The 23,124-nt window shown below is 51.4% G+C and overlaps 2 protein-coding genes across 2 annotated transcripts; one reads left to right on the forward strand and one right to left on the reverse strand.

Annotated features, from left to right (window-relative positions):
- Positions 1-3,969: 3,969 nt before the first annotated feature.
- Positions 3,970-16,437, forward strand: LOC104053926 (bestrophin-1). The gene is made up of 10 exons (XM_009515443.2): positions 3,970-4,200; positions 6,597-6,756; positions 7,694-7,788; positions 8,187-8,420; positions 9,494-9,648; positions 10,747-10,824; positions 12,356-12,508; positions 13,004-13,084; positions 13,940-14,091; positions 14,422-16,437. Exons 2-10 carry the CDS (start codon positions 6,605-6,607, stop codon positions 15,617-15,619), a joined length of 2,298 nt encoding a protein of 765 aa, XP_009513738.1. The 5' UTR covers positions 3,970-4,200; positions 6,597-6,604; the 3' UTR covers positions 15,620-16,437.
- A 731-nt stretch (positions 16,438-17,168) lies between these two features.
- Positions 17,169-21,859, reverse strand: LOC104053925 (ferritin heavy chain). The gene is made up of 4 exons (XM_064452930.1): positions 21,587-21,859; positions 19,584-19,730; positions 18,438-18,563; positions 17,169-17,508 (listed from the first exon to the last, which is right to left on the reverse strand). Exons 1-4 carry the CDS (start codon positions 21,695-21,697, stop codon positions 17,344-17,346), a joined length of 549 nt encoding a protein of 182 aa, XP_064309000.1. The 5' UTR covers positions 21,698-21,859; the 3' UTR covers positions 17,169-17,343.
- Positions 21,860-23,124: the final 1,265 nt, after the last annotated feature.

The raw sequence follows: 23,124 nt of genomic DNA on the forward strand, positions 1-23,124 counted from the left end.
TGTCTGTGTACTGAGCTGTTTGTCCAGGATTCCCAGGCATCCTGCAGCTCGGTCCGTGCCATCCCAAATGGCTGCTTATACACACACACGCCAACTCCGCCTCACAGAAGCAGGGAGCCTAGTGCTACCAGATGGTTCTTGATTTGCCACAGAGCTGGGAAAAAATACAAAGACACTTGTAAAAAGCAGTAGAGCCGGCAGGGACATGGCTTCTTCCACTTGAGCAGCAAGTTACCCCCTCCCTAAGTCAGAACAGCACATAGTCCACGAGAAGGAAATCACCACTCTGAGCCGAGTGCTATGCGGGGGGCAGGCAGCACCCTTACCGTGCCCCCGGCTATCAGGGCCTCCCCAGCACGGTGCAGAATAAGTGATGAAGTCTGCACTGTAAGGGGAAGAAGTCTGGGGGTCCTCAGAAAAGTGCTGAGGGTCACTGCTATCTCCTCAAACATTCATGGCCAGCTCAAACCTCAGAGTAAATCCTGTCTGTGCAAAACAGCACCTCCTCTCATACTTTCCACTTTTTTTGATTTTTTTCTTTTAATTACATCAGATTCCAGGGAAGAATGTCAGTTTGAGAGGCACGCCTGATGCCAGCTGCCTCTGTGTCTATCTCAGCACTGTAACTGGAGAAGGGAAAGGGATTTCACCGAGCTCTAAGACCCACAGCATCCTTCTGAGAAAAGCGCTTGTTATTCTCTGGGAGGCAGCAAGGAGGGCACCGAGCCTTTCCCAGACGGCTGGAGCTAACTCAGCACAGAGAGCGGGTGGCCCTTTGGGGTTCCCAAAGCGGGGATTCACTTCCTGTCACAATAACTCAATCTCTCCATCTGTAAAATGGAGAAAATGAGAATGATTCCAGGGCTGTGAGACTAAGGATGGATGTCAGTACCTCCTTGCTTCCTCCTCTGCTCCCATGCAAGGCAGGCTTTCAGACTGGCATCTTCCTCAAGGCCTGCAAGGACCGAGGCCACAGGGGACGTGAAACGAGATCCAAGCAGCGCCGCCACGCTGGTAGCCCCAGAGTTATTTACTTTCCTATTAAATTCCACAGATACTTCATGCTGTCCTAACAGCAGCTCTGAACCACACGAGCAGTCAGCTGAGCTGCTCCCGGAGGAGGGCAGCAGAGTTCCCCAGATGCCAACACATCCCTCCACAAAGAGCGGAGCACTTGAGGTCTTGCTGTTTCCTGGTAGTCCCCAGGGGCACCTGAACAGCTCCAGCAAATGTCTCACTCGAACCATTTTTGTCCCCCTGCCACATATGAGTATGAGGGCTTAGAACCTGAGACCCTCAAGAACTGTCTCAGCCTGCCTGTCTACTAATTCCTTCTCTCCGGATACCTCCCCCAAAGGGGAGGACCAAGGAGCAGGGCCCTCGTGTGGACCACCTCGGCATCAGAAGAGGTCCATCCCTGTGCTCTCCCAGCTCTTACGCCCGTTCACAGAGCTCTTTGGTGTTTCGAGACGTTGTCATGGTCCTGAGCCACAAGGAGACCCTGTCCCAACGCTGTGATCCTGGCATAAAAGGGCCCTTTGGGAGAAGCTGCAACCTAAGAGCGAAGTTTCCAGGACCTCATAGCAAGCCCAGCCCCAGAACAGAGCAGATCACACAGTAAGTACACCTCTGAGGGACAAGACTGTCCCAGAGCCTCAGCAAAACCAGGGACCCCAGCTCCTGCCCCAGACAGATGCTACCCAGACAGGGGTAGCCACATCAGGGTCTGAAAGAGCACCCGTGCCTCGCTGCTCGCCCAGAGCAAGGCTTCAGAAAGGAAGGACAGCTGGGGTGTTTTGGTGCTGGTGGGTCCTTCTCTTCCTCTTCGAGCTGGCAGGTGCTGCTTGTGAGAGTAGGTGCAAAGCTCCGCGCTCCTTCAGTCAGCATACAAGTTTGCTGTGGTTAGGCCAGTGAGGCAACTCTGTACTCACTAGTCTCTGGCCACTGATAAAAGCCCTTATCTAGTTCCACACCTTAATTGTGAGGCTCTCCCAGTGGCCCTCCATGTGCCCCTGCTTCTCCTGCAAGGTCTGTATCTCACACTGCAGAAGCATCATGCTGCCTTTTCTCTCCTGCACTGCCCTACCCAGAACAAGTCATCCCTGGCAGGGGCAGGCTCCACGGAGCTCCAGGGAGCTCCAGCCCACCCAGGGATGCAGAGTGTTCATGCGGGAAGGATCTGGGTAAGGCCAAGTGCTCCAGGTCCATCCCTTCCCCCTGCAATTATACACGTTCTCCTAATGCACAATGTGGCAGCCCCCCAGTCACATGGCCAGATGTGGTAACTTACTCCCACCAGATGTGTGCCCATGCCTGTTATCATGCGATCCAATATGGAGCAGCTTCCACCCAGAGACTAACAGAAGTCATGAGACCTCCGTGGTTTTGGTGCCAGGCAGAAGAAGCAAGGATGGTTCCCTCCATTTTTGTTGAAAAGGAATCAGGACCAGAGGTAATCCAACACAGTACAGCCCACACCAGAATTAAAACCTCAGATGCTGGTACCAAGTCCCATGCTTTAAACTGCCATCTCCCCACCATTGGCAGCAATTCCCAGGGCTGCACCAGAAACCCCGCGTTAGACAAACGCCACGCAGGAGCTGCTTCAGAGAGGCAGTGACACAATACCCTCCCCTTATCTAGGCTCAGCCACACAGAAAGGAGAAACCTACAGTTTGGACAAATTAATCCCCACTGATGATGCTAAACAACTACCAAAGGCACAGGCACATAGACCAGCACAAGAGAAATTTGGTTATTACCAGAACTAGCTCTTAATTTGATTTCACTGAAGACTTTGCTGCCTCCTCACTTGGAAAGACCAGCGAAAAACCACATGTGGCAATGCTACAGAGCATCAGCAGGGAGCCTGGGTCTCCAGCTGCTCTTACCTGCAGGGATCAGACCTGTGCTCCCCCTCCGCAGCCACCCAGAGCTGGCTAAATGATGGAGGCTTGGCTTAAGGCTCAGAGCAGCTCCTTGTCCCCAGGACACTGAATGTAGTAGCAGCTCGGCAAAAGCTGACTGGAGGAAATATTGGTGTCCAGGGGACAGATGCTGTTACCTTGGACAACAGAAAGAACTTTCCAAAGGAGTGAGCAGAAAGGGGATGGAAAGACAGGGAGGTCTTGTGAAAAGCTATCCAAAGTCCTGTGCCTATGGGCACAGGTTAGCAGCCCAGGAGCCTGCTGACAGTGGAGGGTGCATGCCACAGCAAGCTGATTTGGTAAGAAAGGATCTTGATTCAGAGGCTCTTGGAAGGGGAATGTCTTAAAGACTTGACAGGAGAGATTGCAGGAGATGGTGGAAGAAAAGGATGGACACAATCATGAGGAACAGCTTGGGAGCAGAAAAGGGACCAAAGACCCTGGAGAGACAGAGGCAAGTTCTCCGGCTTGGTGGAGGCTTGAGGATCAAGGCAAGGAGCTGTGTTTCCCAGGGTGGCATGCAAGAAAGAGCAGTGGCAGCCCCCAAGTGCTGCTGGAGAAGCAAGCGGAAAAGAAGGTAGACACATGGAAAGAGTCTTGGGAAGCCAGCGGCAGGGTGGAAGCCCCAGCAGCAAAACCACAGCTGGAGACAGCAAACCCATCCAGGGACAGCTGAGACAGTGAAGTGAAACATCCTCCAAGAGCCAGGCAGAGCATGGGCCAGGTGTTTGACCGACCTAAGGAGCTAGGAGTTCCCCAAGGAAGAGGGGGCTGCGCAGCCCCAAGGGTGACACGTTTCATAGCCTTTGTGGAAAATTCCAGCCCTACTTAATCTCCTGGGGCTCCTGTAAGATTGTGACACAGAGAAAGGGACCAAACAGGAAAGAATTAGAGGAAAAATGCCTCTCTTCTGGCAGCCACCATGGCTGTGCCAGGAGTTAGCAGCAGCAGCTGCGGAGCAGCCAGCCCTGCCTCCCCCTCCTCCGGCTGCCTCTATAAACACGCAGGGCTTACTCAGAAGATTAGAAAGGAACAGGGCAAAAGACAACAGAGTCTCTTTTGTAATGAGGAAGGATTACGGCATCAAGTGACCGGCTGCAGCTCCCAAGTGGGTTTCAGGCTCCTTAGCACACCGTGTCTGTCAGGTTCAATCCCCCCCATGAGCCAAGAGGCGCGAGGAGGCGGGCCGTGGCGTGGGCCACAAAGGACCCAGCAAGGACACGTGCGGGACCAAACCTCCGCAGCCTCCAGCACAGCTCAGGAGTCCATGATTGTAAGTATCTCATCCTCCCAAGAGCAGATAGATTCCTTCAAAGATCTCTCTTCCTTCCTGCCTATCTGTGACCTTCTCTCACTCCATCTGCCCACTCTGTCTGCTTGTTCTCTGTCTCTGCAATAGCTGGTCGTGTCTGTCTGCCATCTCACACGGTGGGTAACGCACCTGACGCAGGCTTGCTGTGGCGGGATCTTGGTCGCTGTGGACTCCTACAGTCTGATTAGTGTCAGTCAACCTGCAGGTGGACTAACCTCCATGGTTAGTCCGGACAGATCAGGCAGGCAGATGCAGGCAGCGGCAGGCAGTGGCTCCCTGGGGAGTGGGCTGTGCGGGCGCCGCACAGGGGGTGGCTCTTCCTCCGCATACTCACTCCGGTGTCCCAGTGCCGGTGTTGTGGTGAGTCACCTTCCGCCACGTACCTCAACTCCAAATGGTACTTTCAGTGTGCCAGCTGCTGAGTGGCACCCCAGGGCAGTCCCGCACAGGCTGGCAGGTGGGCAGGGAAGTGCCTTAACCATTCAGGGCTGGAGGAAAAAGCACTGGGAAAAGCCCCATTATCCGTGCCGCAGCAGAACTGCATAGAGGTGAGTGACATCCATTATTTACATGGACAAGAGCTGAAGTTTTCCATGTTTGGTAAAAAGTGAATCTGTATTTGAATTACGCAACAAATAGTCTCCCTGAGCACTTTCGAGACCCAAAGCGTAGAGAAAACAGCCAGCTTTCTGTAAGCAGCCCCCAACAAATTTGTGGGTGTTTACATACATTTCTCATCGTATAGCCCACGCGTGTGCAGTCCCTAGGGCAGTTAAAAAAACCCACTCTTCTAATCCTGTGCACCGGCCAGAAATACATATGGAAACGGCAGGAATGTACACGAGGCTCTAGCAAAAGGTGCAGCTGGGGAGCCCTTGGCAGGGCAGGTGCCAGCTCTGTTCCTCCGATATAACCCATGAGAGAGGGCTCAGGGAGAGTTAGAACAGGGAAACCCAAAGGAAGAGCAGCACCAAAAAGCCAAAGCCAGGACCAAGATGCTATTTGGTTGAGGTAGCCCACAAAACAGACTTCACTGTTTTTCTTCACAGCACCAGCTCCCTGGGAGCTGAGTTGTCCCCACACTGAGATGCTTAAATGAGGAGCATGGTCACAGTTACCTGCCTTCAGCTGCTACAGAGCAGGAAGGTCTGAATTGTCCCCTGACGTGCTTCTTTGTCTCCATCATTCAGGGAAGAGCCCAAGGCCCCATAACTATTAACATTATTGCCTCTGTTAGATAGCAAAGTCTGTGTAACATCCTGGTAACATGTTTAGATATAGAAATACCAATAGTTTCATGCTGGATAATTATTTGTAAACCAAGAGATCACTCACCTGTCTGGCTGGCATAGATTACACTGGTCTGGTTTGCTGGTTTTTTTTTTTTACAGATTCAGGTTTATATGAATGTGAGTCTGATTATTAATTGGTGATAAAGAATTATTTATCTAGGGTTAGACTAGAAGAAGTGCAATGGGAATGCTGCATAATTGGGAAGCATTTCATGAGCCCAAATGCCTTTTTTTATCCAGGATGATTTATTGTGCAACGTATGGTTGAAGGAGAGGGGAGGTGGAGCTGCTGGAATTTGTGCTCTGTGAGCCTGGCCAAACTCTGTCCCTCGGTTCCCTAACAGGGAGGGCTGTTCTGCCTGCGAGACTAGGACCAGCATAGTCCAGATATGGCCCTCAGCCCAAATTTAAAGACAGCTATACTTGTTGGGCAAGTGCTACCCTAACTGTCAAATCTCCAGGGGTACCTTCATCTGGAGCAGTATCAAGAAATGTCTCCTTTCTGGCATTTTTGCTTTCCTTTAGGGTTTTTTTTTTTCATCAGTATTCCAGGAAGACACTTCATGGAATTTACAGAAGCAACATATTTGAAGCAAACACTACCAAAAAAAAAGGGGCGGGGGGGGGGGGGGGAGGGGGAGTAAGCAACTTTGGAGTTTGTGACCCTGAGAATTAATCTTAAAAAATTGTTTTGTGGGAGGGAGTGGCACGTGGGCTCCGACCTCTCCAACCAACCAGCCCCACTTGAATGCTGACCATCAACCACTAGAAACCAGGGGCTCCACCAGAAATTAAATTCTCTGTCATTGTATTCAGCTCACATGCAGCTCAAAGACAGGAAAAGATGACAAGCTCATCGAATTAATTGCCTATCATAAACTTCTTCCTGGTTCTCTATGTCAGTGGCTTCATCCTACCTGTCTTTTGGTCTCAGCGCATTGTTTCTTTCTCACTTCCTTCCTTCCATCTTGCTTGCTTGCTAGGGCACTTGTGGTGTCCCTGTCTCCTCCCTCTGCACAAGTTTGCTGGCAGCTTCAACATCTGCTCATTTTGTGTCTCCACTAGGATCTGTGATGACAGTGACATACACCAACCGTGTGGCTGACGCCCGCCTAGGCACCTTCTCACAGCTCCTGCTCCAATGGAAAGGAAGCATCTACAAACTTCTCTACTCCGAGTTCCTTATTTTCATCTTTCTCTACTTCACCATCAGTCTTGTCTACAGGTAAGCATCCTTATACCCCGACACTAACACAGCCCCTCACTTTCAGCCTGGAGCTGTCAGGACAGCTGAGCAACACAGGATTGGGACAGTGATCCATGTGAAGAAGCACTGGCCAGTCACTCACCAGCCTCTCTTCACAGGAGGAAAGGAACGGTCCTTCCTCACTGCTCCAATATGGCTTAGCGGCTGACAAATCTCCTTTTTCTGTCCTGAGAAGTAACACAGTTTCTCTTCCCTGGGATGAAGGGTTGCATCTGATGATTACCTACAGAATAGTGTGTAGGTCAGTGGAGATCAAGGCTGAACTAGCACTGGAGACATCCCACCACGAGAAGCTTTAGGAGAGTTTCCCTTGTTACACAACAGGCAATACCCTGGGTACGTTTCTGAGAGCAGACATCAGCTCCGGGACCACAGATCTTTGATTAGGCAACAGTGCTCTGTGCCTGGTCTGGTTTTGGTGAGGAAAGACGGGGAGCTCCCCAAGCTGGTTCAATCACAGATGCAGCACGGAGGTAGGAAAGCAGCTCTACGGAAGAGGCAGGAACTCAGATAAGAGCAGAGCTTGGACTGACATTTTGCAGGATATTAAGTGAACTGTGGTGCACATCCAAGCTCTGTGGCAAACCCTTGATACGACACAGCACTCTCTCGAGGGAGAAAAGTAGGGGTGGTTGCTGACATCGGATTGCATCACTTACCACACGCTCTCTGTCAGGGACCACTTCTGACACCTTTGGACTGGTCAGCAGGGTATTTTGGGGAGGTGGGCTGATGTCTCCAGCTCACGACGGCTGTTCACTCACACCATCCCCAGACCCACAGCGTGGCCCTGTCTTGACCCATCCTTGGCTTCCCTTGCCAGACTCCTATCCCAGCAGGCCCGACAAGGCACAGACTCTTCTTTGAGACTGATGCCTCTGTTTCTCCCTTTTAGGCTGATCCTGAGTGAGAGCCAAAGGCTGATGTTTGAGAAGCTGGCGCTCTACTGCAACAGCTATGCTGAGCTAATCCCCGTGTCCTTTGTGCTAGGTAAGGAGCTCTGTCTGGGAACACACAGGGAGGGGAAAGGGAGAGCATTTCTTCTCCCTGGTTTGATATAGCTCTGCAGGCAGGCAAGATTCACTGAGCAGATCCCTCCTTCTGCCTTTGTGTCACTCCTCAAGCAGAATACGTCACTCCATGTTGCAGCTGTGAGGTAAGCCCCCAGCACACAGCTTGCACTGGCCAGATGTACTAGCATGTTCTGGGTTCTGCCAGGAGGGCAGGCACCAAATAACCTGTGAAACCCAGACTCTAGCATGGAGATCAGAATTGTCCTCCAGGCATGACTGCGCCCATACCCGTATGAGGAGTTCCAGCCTTCCTACGCATGAGCATTTACCTTTCCAACTCCTTTAGGACGGCTAATTTGCTCAGCTCACCTCTAGGTTTCTACGTGGCTCTGGTGGTGTCCCGCTGGTGGGCTCAGTACGAGAGCATCCCGTGGCCTGACCGGATCATGAACTTGGTCTCCTGCAACGTGGATGGGGAGGACGAGTATGGGCGGCTCCTGCGTCGCACCCTCATGCGCTACAGCAACCTGTGCAGCGTGCTGATCTTGCGCTCGGTCAGCACTGCTGTCTACAAGCGCTTCCCCAGCATGGAGCATGTCGTGAGGGCAGGTCAGTACTGGTACTGCCTTCTGCACAGCTCTGGCACCAAGCAGAGAGCAGCATCTTGCTGCTGTTTTTGGGGCAAAGAGCACTGGAAATGGCCACATGACTTCCAGACTGGAGATGAGATAGTGCTGCCATGTGCTCAGCTGACATCTGCAGTGGGTGCTAAGCATCTGCTCATGCCCTAGCTCTGCTCTTCTGAAATAATCAACCCTTTATGTTTTCCTATCACACAGCTTGCTTGGTCCTGCTAGTGGCTGGAAGGCTTGTTTGAAAGATGAAGGGTCTCTGCCCAAATTTTTAATGTAAGGAGAGTGTTGACATCTGGTTTGTGAATGCAGATATGCTGCAGGTCACAGGGCAGCCCTGGCTGATCAGATCAGGGTAACTGTGGTGCAGCGACTTCGCTGGGAGCTGCTCGCCCTGCACTGAAAGTGTGCATGGGAAGAGAAGAGCTCTCTGTAGTAAATGACCCTGTGCACGTATCTACGGCAGAGCACAAGCAGACCCCTGCCAAGTGGTATGTTTGTCCTCCCTCAGGGCACCAGTTTTCCACTGGGCAGGTGGGAATTGGAGCCTCAGACCTCCGACCTTAACCGCTGGGCTCCCTGAATCCTCTCTGAAGATGCTCCTCAAGGTACACCATTTCCCAGTCTGCCCAAAGGAGATGCCTGCACCTGCCCTAGTCAACTGGGTTCCCTTTGCAATCCAGAGAAAGAAACAGGCACTTCTAGGACACAAGTTATCCTGTTCTCAACAAACGTCTAAGTACTCCAGGCAATTGCACCCTCAGCAGTACTTTATCTCCCTGCTGGCTGCGATCTGCTCAGATATGCTGCAGATGTCCAAAGTGAAATGAGATAAAGCCTGCCTCTCACACTTCTGTAACTCAATGTTTTAACGAGAAGACTTGCCCTCCTTCTATGTGTCTTTCAAAGGCTGAGTGCCTGAGTCTTTCCTGTGATTTTTAAGGAGAGCTAAGGTGACCACCTGAGATTTAGATGGTTTCATTTCAGACCAGCTCAATTTCTTTCTGCGCTCTATGGCCATCCCTCTCCCACCTACTCTTTTCCACCTAGGCCTCATGACACCAGAAGAGCACAAGAAGTTTGAAAGCTTGAATTCCCCCCACAACAAGTTTTGGATCCCATGTGTGTGGTTCTCCAATCTGGCTGTGAAGGCAAGGAATGAGGGGAGGATCCGGGACAGCGTGCTGCTCCAAGGCATCCTGAATGTGAGTGTGACAGAGGCAATAGGCAACTGTTTGAGATGCTCGTCCAGTCCTCTGCGTGGAACTACAGGGGTTTCCAGAGGTCAGGCACAGAATAGGAATGGTGAGGTAGGACAGTGAGCCAAGCCTGTCTCTGGGGATATTACATTCACTTTGATGGGAAATACCCCTGCTGCCACTCTCCAGCTTGTGCCAGAACAGAGCTTTTCATGTCCTGCTGATGTGGTAGCAATGTCACATGTATTAGAGGTGAGGGGAATGTGACATTTTTCTCAAATTTGGGATTGGGAGGAACCATGGAACTCACATCTAGGTGTGGTAACGGGAGACCCCTGTGTAGCAGGTCCTTGATCAGCCTTCCTCTAGCCTTCATGCACTCAAGAGCAGCCAACAACAGTGGCCAGCGGAGGTCCCTAGGATACTTATCAAGAGCTGCAAGGGAGCACAAGGAAGCATGTTTCTGGAAGAGACCAGGAGAGGCCAAAAGCCTCCCCAACAACCAAGGTCCCTGTAGAAAACTTCACTGTTGAAAACTCTTAGACAGCCCAGGGAATCAGGCCATGCTCCACAGGCAAGACCTGGCAATGATCCCCGCGCGGCTGCAGAGAAAAAAGGTCCAGAGCAGCTCATCCTTCCTGGTGTTCATGTGCAGAGAAAGTCACATTGTTTCTGTTGCCTGGAGTGAGACTCATCTGCCCAGAGAGACAGATTCTCCCTCTGGGCTATTTATCTAGACTCACTATATAGGCAGGCGACAGAAATGGATGCTCCTGAGACATTCTTTGCCTAACCTGTTGGCTGCTCATTTTTGCGAGGAGAAAAACTCTGCTATGAAGTGAGCTAGGAAGGGATTGTGGGCTCAGATGGAGACACCAGGCAGCAAGGAGTTCCTCCAGGGCAAGCGTGAGGCCCTGCTGGTGGTCTGCTGGGGTGAGGCTGGGCACCAAGGGAGCAGGAGTCCTGGCTCAGCCCTGTCTTCCAGAGGAGGTGAGAGCAGGAATGGACCGGAGCAATGAAGGGCAACAGGGCCAGAGAGGCTCGGTGTCCCCAGAAAGGAGATGCAAAATTATGCTGACAAGCCATTCCTTTTCCCCACTGCAGGAGCTCAACACCTTGCGCAGCCAGTGCGGGCGACTCTATGGGTATGACTGGATCAGCATCCCCCTGGTCTACACTCAGGTGAGAAGGGATCCCCCACACCTACTGCTCCGCTGCCTGCCAGCGCAAGCTGCCCCACGCTACAAGGGGCACCCCTATTTACACCCACACATTGATCACGCTGACGCGAGATACGTTGGGACCCCTCATCCCCACCTATACACGTCGGCTCTCTCACATACGTAGCTCAGCAGCGCAGACCCAGCCCAGCCTTATTTCCATAACTCAGGCACAGCCACCTCTACGGAAGGTAGATACAGATAACTAACCGTGGTGTGGGCCACAGGGGTACACGGAAAACACAGATAGACACGGACCCACTCCCTGTGCTGCCTTGCATGGATCATATCCCTGAAGCAGATCTCAGCAGAGCTGACGTCTGTTTTCCAGCAGAGCTGCTCCAGCAGGCAGGGCAGCCCTGATGGAGCTGCGCCATGTGTGTGAAAAAGCACTGTGTGCGTGTACTCAGCTATTCTCTTGCTGCAAACCCAGACAGATGCTTCGGCACCAACTTCCTCCTTTGTCTCATACAATCCAGCTGCTCAGATAACAGTAACGCACGCCGCCGTGAGACGGGAACTGCCTCTGTTCATGCAGTGCTGAAGGTTAATGGGGAACATTGTGGGAGACTATATTCCCACAGAGACCAGCGCCCTGCACAGTAGGAGCAAAAGCAATATCATAGCATGTCTTTGCCCACCCTGCAGTACACCATCCATTTTTTTATAGGTGCCCATCCACAATGCTAAGTCTGTCATTCCAGGCAGTCTGTATCCTGCCCATCATGAAACAGCCCAGCGCTGTTCACTGGAAGGAACTGCATGGTTAGCTCAAAAGTCTTGTGATGCTGGGTGTTTGTTTTTGAACCCCTTGCTTGTTGCGTCAAAAGACCACACAAAAGTCTCAGCTGCTTTTAATTTTGGGAAGGGGAAGTTTCCTGTCCCATGATTACAGAGAAAAGCACAAAGCTCACTGTAGCCAGAAATCTGAGCAAGGAAGCAGACCAATATAAAAAAGGCCCAGCATGAGGACCAGGAAGGAAGGAGCTAGCAGCACTGCCATGGTTCCCCTCCCTGACTTGGAAGCGGCCTGCCAGTGTGGACTGAGCCACGAGGGGCTCGAGACAGCTTTCAGGAGAGGCAAGGGCAGGAATGAAAAGAGCCCACAGCACCCCTTACTTCAGCAGCAGAACAACCATGCAGCCGTGTGTCAGTTGTTTAAGCTCTTTCCATCCAGGATGCCACATGCTTTCTTCCACCCCTATCTTTCTGTGACACCTACACACATGTCATTCCAGGGACAGCATGGAATGAAATACAGGGTACGTAACAGCTAATGGGCAAAGGGCACATTTAAAGCTTTCTGCAGTGGACATGCATCTACCTGCAAAAAGCAGGAACTGAATCCAAGGCTTGCAAAAGGCTACAGAGCCAGCAGCTCTGCAGCAGCTCGCCACTCTTTGGAGTTGTGTGGGATGGAACTGAAGAGAGATGCTGGGAAAGCAAGCTGGGAACTCAAGCTCCTCTGGTGTGTTCCCTGGCATCTTTCCCAGGTGGTGACCGTGGCTGTTTACAGCTTCTTCCTGGCCTGTCTGATCGGGCGGCAGTTCCTGGATCCAGAAAAAGCATATCCTGGCCATGAACTAGATCTCTTCGTACCTGTCTTTACGTTTTTGCAGTTCTTCTTCTATGCTGGCTGGTTAAAGGTAAGTCCAAGAAAATATGTCTGGAGCTGGAATCTGACCCAGCCAAGGGTTTTTTCCCAGTCTGTGCTCACCAGGGACCCAACCATCTTCTTTGCTCGATGGGCAACACGCCAGGTGTTGGCGGACAAATGGGAAGCCAACAGGGGCTGAGGGTATTGCCAAAACCACCTTAGTTTCCAGAGATCAGCTCCACCTTTCCTAAGCTTTGGTCCTGACTAGTTTGGGGAAATAGAGAGGCAGTAGGCTACACTACCTGCAGTGATAATCTGCAGCTGCAGGAGGGCTATGTGAGCCAGGGGCTCACAGTTATCTGTGTGTACCGGTGTTGCCCAGCCACTGGCAAGCCTCCATTTTTATCCCACTCCTTTTTGGGAGGACAGCATTGCTCCAAATTCAAGGGATGTCACGCTTGACTCTGCCTCACAGGCCTTCTCCCTGCAGGGAAAGGGGCAGGTATGACCATGATGACCTTTGCTATATGCTCTCCACATGCAGGTGGCCGAGCAACTCATCAATCCTTTTGGGGAGGACGATGACGACTTTGAAACCAACTGGCTCATCGACAGAAACCTCCAGGTAAAGTGAAGGCAGGATCCTCCAGATAAGCCTGACCTGCAGAAGAAAACTGAGGCAGGATTCCTCTGGAGGGCTTAGCAAGCCCTGTCAGTGCAGTGATGAAGTTATCCTGCGACACCTCTGCCACTCACTGCCTGTGCCTGCAACGGGGCAGAGAAGCAGTCCCTGTTACCCTTGCGCCTTCCTGCGGTGTCGGTGGCTGCATGTTAAGAGGCAGCCCAGGATCTCCAGAGGCAGATGGCTAGGAGAGCAGGAGGAGAGCACAAGGCTTCCCAACAAATCTGAAGGTGGCCAGCTCAAGCGTTCCCCCTCAGCAGCCAAGGAGACATCCCAGGCTCCAGGAAGAATGTGGGGCAAGACCTGTGCCAGGAAGAATCCCCCACTCCAGGGAAGACAGGGCTTTTGGCGTATCTTTGTACACAGAGACTGACGGCAGCTTTAGTCCATGCTCTGGCACATGTGATGGATCCAGACCGTTCATTTCACACCCTCGCTACCTTTGAATGACAGATCATTCCTGCCTCTCCCTAGTTTTTCCACCCGGTGTATCTAAAACTGCCTCATCTGCTTTCTTCCATGAGATAACTCTCCACCTTCAGCCCTTCCTAAAACTGAGCCCTTCTGTCCTAGCGAGCATATTGCTTTGCCGTCTCCTTCAGCACCACTTTCCTTCCAAGTAATCTAATCTCTCTGTGTGAGAAACAACCCAAGTGACAGGAAACCATATAGCAAACGCAGCCACTTGCCACTCTTCCACGCTACATTGCTTCCTCACGCCCTGCATTTCTTTGTCCACCAATAATAGGCACACGCAATGCTCCTCAGCCCATATGGCATTTCTGCTGTCCCCTGCAGGTCTCCCTTATGGCGGTGGATGAGATGCATCAGGATTTACCCATTCTGGAGAAGGATCTATACTGGAACGAGCCTGACCCCCAGCCACCCTACACCGCAGCCACTGCTGAGTACAAGCGCCCATCGTTCCTTGGCTCAACTTTTGATATCAGGTGAGTGCAACCACAGGGTGTCAGAACAGTCCACATTCCCACCTTGGATCGGGTGTTGTGCAGGGTATTATACTTGAGGAAGAGCAAGCAGTGGTATCTTTCTCCATAGTCTGTGATATCTTGCTCCCAAAGACAATAACCAACATCCTCCGCAGGAAAGGATGCCTCTGGCTCCTTCCCCTGCTCCCCTCTATTATAAGTATCCCTATAGTGGGGGTCATAACACGTATCTAATTGCAATATAGAAAGAGAGGCTTGCCACTGGCAGCCTCCCCACCAGAAACCACCTTCTTTTGTGACCCTGTAACAGCCCATTCTGCCTTTCCCCAGCATGCAGAAAGAAGAGATGGAGTTCCAGCCCCTGGAGCAAATTAAAGAGAACGAGGAGGCAAACCACTCCACACCATTACTGGGACACCTGGGCCGCCTCCTCAGCGTCCAGTCACCAAGCTTCTCCAGGTCCTCTTCCCGAATGAACCTGCTCCGCAGGCGAGGAGACCCTGCATCCCCCTTCCCCCATTATACATACCAAGACACGGGCAAGTGTGGAAGCCCTTGCAGCATCAATCAGCCAAGGGGAGACTCCAGCTCACAGGAGCAGTGGGACAGTGAAGATGGAAAACTAAGGGAGTTTGATGCCTTCATGTCAACTCCATTTTATGAGAGACCTGGTTTCTACAGTGCTCCACAGACACCAATCAGCTCTATCCCCATGATTTTCCCTTCTAGACGCCAAGGCCGCAAGAAGCCTCCCGCGCTCTCCAGTATCACTGCATGCTCGACTTTTCTTAGGGATGACACCGTCAACTCCTCACCTTCCAGAGTCAGTGACATGTATAAGAGCCAGAGCTCCCTTGGCTCAGGTGCAAAGGAAACATTTATTTGGCCAACAGATCGGAGCAGAGGTCCTGACTCGCTGGTTCTAACAGTAGAAGAGAAGGGCAACTCTATCAGTAAAAGCAGAGGAGATGCTACCACAGGAAGCCCAGGAGCTCAGTCCACAGCATCAGAGAGCCCTAAATTCCCCTTCTTAGCAGAGTCCCCAGACCACGAGAAGCAAGGTAGCTTTAAGAGTCTGAAGAGCTTGAAAGGTTCCCACCCACCCTGGCTAACCTTGGAGAACACAGCATCCACCACTACCAATTCTGAACATTCAGGTGCCTTTCACACCCCCAGTAACAAAACCCCTGCGGGCAGTGCCTCCCTCTGCTTCTCCTTCACACCTGTAACATCTCCAGTGCTGGAGAGATCCTCCCTGGGAAACACGGGCCCTGATGCTCGCAGCCTAAGTTTAGAAGATACAGCCAGCACTCCTGACCAGCATTCAGCAGAGGTTTCCAGGACCACGAGAGATACTGGAAATGGAAACACTAATACTCCCCCTACAAAAGAGCCAAGACGAGCAGAGAGCCCATCCCCCAATGACTCTGGCATCTCTCTAGCCGAAGGTGACTACGTTGGGCTGATGGAGGTGATCATGGAGACCAGTGAAAGTACATGTGAAGAGCAGATAGGTCAGTACAGCTAGGGGAGACCAAGAGGCACACAGTTCTGTCGAGATGCCTGCTGTATTAGTGATATTGCAGTATCTTTACACACTGGCACTCATCCAAACAGAAGGGCAGCGCAGCCAAACCACCTACTGCTGGAAGATGCAGCTAATGCCCAGCCTAGGCTAAAGCCAGCACTAATGACACACTGCTACTGGCCTCAGGTACAGTAGCAGGCACAACTTCAGTGTTGCAACAATTTAAAAAAAAAAAAACACACAAAAACACCAGAAAACCCTCTACATTGGTAGCCAAAGGATAAGTAAAACTGAGTGTTAGGTATTGCAGGTACCCAACAGCAGAGCAATGGCTCAGCAGGTACCAGCCTGAAGAACCTGGAGTGCAGGTACCTAGCCCAAACTAGAAGAGGAATACAGTTAATAAGCATACCTCCCCCCTCCTCATCACAGCAAGAATTGGAACTCGAGTTTTCTGTTAACATTTATCACAAGACCCGTTGCAAGTCTCAGGCAGGACTTGTGCTTCTGACAAGGTCCCCCAGGGAAATGAAGGGACTGAAGCAAGTCACATCATTTGTGATGCAGACCCGTGGTGCTTCACAAAGTCACGGCCAGCTGGTGTTTTCCAGTAATGGACAAGTAACAGAATAAGACAGGGCAAGTCTCTACTGGAGGAGGTGGCTGCAGTCAATGCTATTTGCCCAGCATGTTGCTTTAAGTTCCACATCACGTGGGCCACTGATAGGACAGTGCTCAGAAGTCATCTGGATGGTAGCAGACTCCATACAGCAATGAGTTTTTACTGTCTTCTCTAAGAAAATAAAAGCAAGGCTGAAGTCCAGGACCATCTGCTTCATTTCCTCATTTTAGTTTCCACCCAATGATAGGAATTTAGGGAAACCACAGTAGTTCTCCTGTTCTAAGGAAACAGCTGCAAGTCTCTCACATCACAGGGGGCATGTGACAAGTTTACTCCCACATCCTTTCCAACGCTTTCACAACAGCTGCCTACCCTCTCTGCCTTCTAAGGTCAGCTGCCAGACCCAGGCAGGTGTCACTGCAACCTGCTACAACTCCCAAAACATTGCCGTTGAGGCCATTCCTACAGTGCTGCTGTTTCAGTCTAGCCTGATCACAGCACACAGCTCTGAGGTCTTGATTCACACTATGTTTTCTCTCTACACAAGTGCAGTACCATTTGTTAAGAGAGGCGTGATGCCTAGCGAGGCACTAAGCACACCCCCACCTTCAGTTGCTTCATATAAATTCACACAGACCAGTTCAGGAAGCCCAGATATCAAGCCTTCCCTTCCTTGAGCATTCATTATAGCAACAGCTTTGGTGGCAAAGGCATTTAAAACACAACTGTAGTCACTGAGCAACTCCTGCAATGGATTCCACTGGATTAGAAGAAAGTCGTTTTTATAAAAAAGCACCAAGTAAAATCTGATCCCTCTAACATAACCTTCATCGTGCCCAATGTAAGATGGCTGTCACAGCAGAGGCTCTGGAGCACAATCCTGTAAGTACAGGCCTCTTGCTCCTGAGAGAAAGAGAAAAAGCCAACTTGAACCAAGTCACTTTATTAGATGGAGGGCAATACGCAAAACACAAGAGAAAAGAGGGATGATATTTGGTACAGAGTATGAGAACTGTTTATCTAGATAGCCAAAGATGCATGCATGGCTGGACAGTAGAGTAGGAGTCCCACTGAAACCCACAGGGTGGCTCTTGGCAAGACTTCAGCTCTCATTGTCACTGTCCCCTAGGGTGTGCTTGTCAAAGAGGTACTCTGCCATGCCATATTTTGGTGCCCCCATCTTCCGCAGGTTGGTCACATGGTCACCCAGCTCTTTGATGGATTTCACCTGTTCATCCAGGTAGTGAGTCTCAATGAAGTCACACAACTGAAAGGGAGACAAAAGAGTTTAAATGTAGGCCTGAACACAGCTTATCCTGCTGAAGCAGCATCTGAAATTCTACCAGTCCTTTCTAGGGAAAAGGAGAAGATGCAGAATGACAATTTTGAAGCAGCAGAAGATACCCAAGATGGAGAAGCCTTTAGTTTTGCCTCAGCAATGCTAGAACAAGACCAGAGTGAGGCAGGCTTATGGAGGCATGCTTGCTCCAGAACTACAGTACAGTGTCAGCTCACAACATCCCCCCTCTTCTGCATTACAAGAAGCGACAGGCAAGTTTCTGAACATATTTAGAAGCCCCCACTGCACAGCACTTGAGTTCCTGAGGATTTACACCTGTAGAATGGTCCAGCTATGTTGTTTCTTTTAAAAAAAGTCCCTCTAACTTAGGCATGACACTCTCAAGAGTACTTTGATTCAGACACAGGCTAATTTCTTCCTGTTGCTAAGAAGCCTCAATCCAGCCCTGCCAATAACTTCCATCTGTGATGAAACCTGTGTTTTCAGACACTGTTCTGAAGTGTCAGGGCTTTTAACATTTGGAAGCAGCAGCTCCAAAATTTTACGACAAAAAGCCTTACAGGCATCCATCGCTTTAAAGGAAGAACTCATCCCCCACAGAAACAAGCCTTCTCCATAGAGCTTAATACACTCCTTCTCTTCAAAATGCTGTTCCCGAGAGCAACAGAAGGGTTTGAACAAAGCATCACACCTGCTGTTCTGGAAGGCAGGCCTCAGCCACCCTAACATGCTGCGTGACAACCGAACTGAACAGCTAGGGTACAGGCTGAGACCTGGGCCCTTCCCTTTGGAAGGGCTGCACCTCAGGGACACACGACTCACCCCCAAACCCACAATTAGGCACATACAAGTCCCCCCATCACACAGCCGCATTCTCGGCTTCGGCATGTACTTACGTGTGGGTCGTTCTTTTCAGTTGCCAGTTTGTGCAGTTCTAACAGTGACTGGTTCACATTCTTCTCCAGGTGCAGGGCACACTCCATTGCAGTCAGTCCATTCTCCCAGTCATCCCGATCTGGCTTCTAGAAGGGGAAGACACATGACCATATTTTCTGTAAGTATGCACACACCATTAGTGAGCAAAGTCTTTTTAGATCGATCTCAAAGCCTGTTTAGACCAAGTTCAGGCATTTTGGTATCTTCAGAAGTTTGGTGGATACCCTGAACAGAAGTGAATACATGCTCTAAGTCCCAGACCTGCCCCGTTCCCTAGGTTCTCCTCATATTATAGTCTCCAAGCTCTTGTAGGCAAGACAGCTAACAGAGCTATCATCTTCCTCCCCCCATTATAATCTAATGGCTTAAACAAAGAAGGTAATGGGCACATTCTCAGAAATGAAGCAGTTAAGACACCAGTACAGGCAGATCTAGCCTTCAGCTCAGAACTGCCTAGTACAGTCTGGTGTTTACGAGAACTCAGACTTGCTAGTAAGCAAGGGAAGTCTTCTCCAGTGCCCATCACTTACTTTGTTAGCTATTTTCCCCATGAAGAGTTTCTTGCATTAAACTGGCCCTATGACATTGCTTACTTTCTGCTCTTCCAAATAACCTAACTGAAGTGACTTCAAGAAAACAGTGCTATGAAGTCTTGCAGTGAGCCATAACAAGCAATCAGAAACTTTAGATTTCACATTTCCACGGCAAACAAGTCAACAGTTCTCTATGAAACAGCGTAGAGAACAGAGCAGGCTCTTGCCATTAAGTTTAAGGCAGATGTACCAGTCATGTTCTAGTTAATCCTAAACCACAGGAAAGCACCTAAGGCTAGGCCTCCTCTTCTTACGCAGGAAGAACCTGTTATTACTACACATCTCTAGATTTTGGGCCGAGTGCCACGCACTGATTGCAGCAATGCAGCATGCTGATCTACTGTCAGCTGCTGCTCCTTCTGGGAAAGGACCCGGACTTCCAGCCTTTTTGCCGGAAAACATCAATGGTTCAGCCTGGGACCATTTCTGGGAAATTCCTCCCCTTCCAGCCTGGCGACAGACCACAAGACTAGTTCTGCATTAGAGAGAACAACCCACAGCTCCACTCCTCACCTTGATGTCCTGCAAGAAGATGCGTCCACCCCTCTGATTTTGTAGCTTCATCAGTTTCTCAGCATGCTCACGTTCCTCATGGGACTGATGCAGGAAGTACTTGGCAAAGTTTTTCAGAGCCACATCATCCCGGTCAAAATAGTAGGACTGAAAAATAAGAATTCATAGGCTCAGAACCACAGGCGTCACTCCAGCAGCCACACAAAGCCAAGTCCATGCTGTGACTTCAGATATGTCCTCTATCAGCCCTACTTTAAGATGGCTGGAGTCCAAGCTAAGGGTAGCAGTAGCACTGATGACAGCAAGGCAGCGTGGCAAAACTCTTCCCTTAGTAGCAAGTTATATTTTCCTGACTAGGATTAATTTTTAACCCGTGTCCCTACCGTGGACACCAGGGACACAAGTAAGTGGTATTTGTAGTTCAGTTGTGAGGATACAAATAAACCCCACAACCCACAAAGATACCTGTTCTTTGGAGCAGCATTCAAATGCCTTAAACACAGCAGACTTGAAAAGCCTTTTTCAAGAAGAAGAAATCTTCCCTGTTCCATTTGTTTGCCTGAGTTTGTTTACCAGTGATCACAAGTCAAGGTTCTGACTTGCAATACCAGTTAAGGGCGGCCAAGAACTTCAAGTACTTTTGCAGTAAAGCTCCCACTCTTCACTGGGCTTACCAGGGATTAGGCTAGGAAGCACACTTTCTACTTCTGGTGAAAAAAAATTTAAGTCACATTTAAAAGACAAAAGATAAATTGAATAAAATACATATTCAACTGCAAACACAAGACCATCTTTCTTGAAAGCCCAAAAAACTGTAAGAGCAGTTAGAAGCCATCACACAGTTTGTTTGTTCTTTGGTCAGAGCCATTAGACAGGGTTCAATGGAAAGCTTTGTATCAACTGCCAGTTATTTACTAAACTACTACAGAATTCTCTGCCCTTAAACCAGCAGCCTGGAGGTTCAAGGCAAGACGCTGGTGCCCGTGTACCACTGTCATCCACCAACATAATTACATTTAGCTTGTAGCTGAGGTTCAGACCTTCATAACACCACCGAAGCAAGCCGTACACCTACACGCCACGACGTACTACAGCGTTGTTATGAAGTCTCAGGTTACCTGCGTGTCTAAAGCACCAAGATCGCTGCACAGAGGTCAGAGTTGCTGCTTGGACCAAAGCTATTCATCTCATCTATGGCTAAAATAGGAGCCACATGCCAAGCGAGACATGTAAGCACAGCGCCAAGGAAACCACGGATTCCTACCCATTCACTCCAAAAACTACCAAGGAAAAACCTTGCCTCAGAGACAAGAACGCCTGTGGGAAAGGTGCCAATCGCTTCGTTAGTGAAACTCCTGCTATCCAGCCCAGCCCCGAGGGCAGAGCCGCTCGGAGGCTGCTGAGCTGTGCTGATAACGAGCCCGCCAAGGGCGACGGGCCGAGAGCGGTTAACGTGTAACTTCAGTCCGCCACCCAGATAAAGGTCTCACCTACAGAAAACAAGCGGCCGCCCCACCCCCCGGGGAAGGCTGAGAACGCCCCAAAGGAGGAGGAGGAGACGGCGGCTGCAGTTACCGCCCAGCACCCAGGAACCCCCCTCCCCGCAAGCCGGTCAGGGAGCCGGGCCACCCTGCCTGGACCCTCGTCCAGAGCTCGTAGCGGAGAGCGAGCAGGGCCAGCAACCGCCGCCGCCCCGCCCCAGCCAGCACCCCCAGCGCCTCTATCCCTTGCAAAGGCCTTCCCTCGTACCGCTATAACACACCCCCAGCCCCCGTGCCTTCCCTCCCCCTCCCCCAGGCCGCCTCACACACAAGCTACGACCCCTCCTCTTCCCCCCACCGCAGCAGCTCCCAGCTCCCTCCCAGGGGAGAGGTAGGTCCGCCCAAACCCCCTAGGCCGGCCTAACTCCCCCCTTAGCCGCCCCCCCCAACCCTGGCACTCCTGTGTAGGCCCGAAGCGCCTCTCCTCCCCACCCCGGAGGAGCCCCCCGCCAGGCCGCTCACCATGCTGAGGTACACGTAGGAGGCGTAGAGCTCCAGGTTGATCTGGCGGTTGATGGCGGCTTCGCAGTCCTGGTGGTAGTTCTGGCGCACCTGGGAAAGGGGCGCTGCCATGGCGGATGCCTGAAGGGATGAGCCGGTGGGTGAATCAGGTGGGTACAACGGTGGCGGGTGGTGGTGGCGGCGGGCCCGAGCGCGGCCGGTTCCGTCCAAGCACTGTTGACGCAGGAACCCGCTTCGCTCCGCCTCGCCGACACGCTCTGACCCCCGCCTGCCCCGCGCCCGCCTTTTTATAGTGCCGCAGCGTCACCGCGCCCCGCCCCCGCCGCGCGCGCCGGGGGGCGGGACCTCCTCCACCCCTTCCCCGCCCTTCTGCTTAGACCAGCGTGACTCAGCACCTCCTCCGCCGGCGCGTGCCTCGGGCCCCGCCCCTCTGTGGGCAGGCTCCACGCGCGCGCCTGCTTCTCAAGGGCGGCGGGGTCCATCATGGCCGCCCACCCGCCGCCGCGGTACCGGCCGGTGGGCCCGGCTCTCCTCAGCCTTCCACCCCGCCACCCTCCCGCCTCCCGCCACAGCCTAAACCCGCCAAGCCGGGGGCGTCCCTCGGCCGGAGCGCGGGGCTCCCCACCCCACAGGGAGCGAGCGGGCCTGGGGCGAAGGCCCAGCGAGCACCGAGGCAGAAACGCGCTTGTCCGCCGATGACAAACAACGTAGAGCCTTTAAACCTTAGGAGTAAACGCTCAAGCTGCCCGATTAATACAGTGTTGAGAAGGGAGAAATTTGTGGCGTGGTGGATGGGGTTCTTTCACCTTTTATATGTTATGAAAGCGCTAACTGGGATGCGAAACCAGTATAAAAACCCAGCCGGGTGTTAGCGGCAGCTGCCGGCTCCGGCTTGCCACCCCAGCAAAACAGCTGGTAACTCTGTGGCGAGACCTGGTGCGTGTTCAGACTTCCTCCTTTCAGTGACCAGACTCTCCTTTGGATCCTGCTCAAAAATGCTTCTAAGAAGTGTGAGAAACAAAGGTGAAAATCCTCGGTTAGCCTGGTGAGCCAACCAAGCAAGAACGAACACGTGCGGCTCAAGGCCACCATCACTCTTCAACGTTTTTCCAAGTTATTAACAGGCACCTGCAGCTCTTGCTGTTTGCTGATGACCTGGGGAAGAAAGCACGCCGGAGGTTAGCACCAGTGATGACTAAAAGCACCACACACCAGAAAGCTGGTGAGAAACTAACATTTCTTGCCCTCAGATGTTCGATTTGCTTGCTGGTGAGATTTAGGATAGGAGCCTACAGTCAGTTCAAACATAATGCTGCATAACAAAGAGGTAATTCAGAAATCAAAGGTCAAACAGAAAAAACAGCCTTCTGATAATGAGATCGTTATTTCAGCTGCTTTTAGTACTACCATAGGCATTCAGTTTGTGCGGTCATTTATTTTCAATAAACATTGGATTTTTTACTTTCTAGTTTCTGAGATTTTAAGCAGATTAGAATTTCAACCTTGAAGGCTAGAAACGTCCTACTTAAACTGAGATC

This window comes from Phalacrocorax carbo, chromosome 5, assembly GCF_963921805.1.
Source record: "Phalacrocorax carbo chromosome 5, bPhaCar2.1, whole genome shotgun sequence".
NCBI lineage: Eukaryota > Metazoa > Chordata > Aves > Suliformes > Phalacrocoracidae > Phalacrocorax > Phalacrocorax carbo.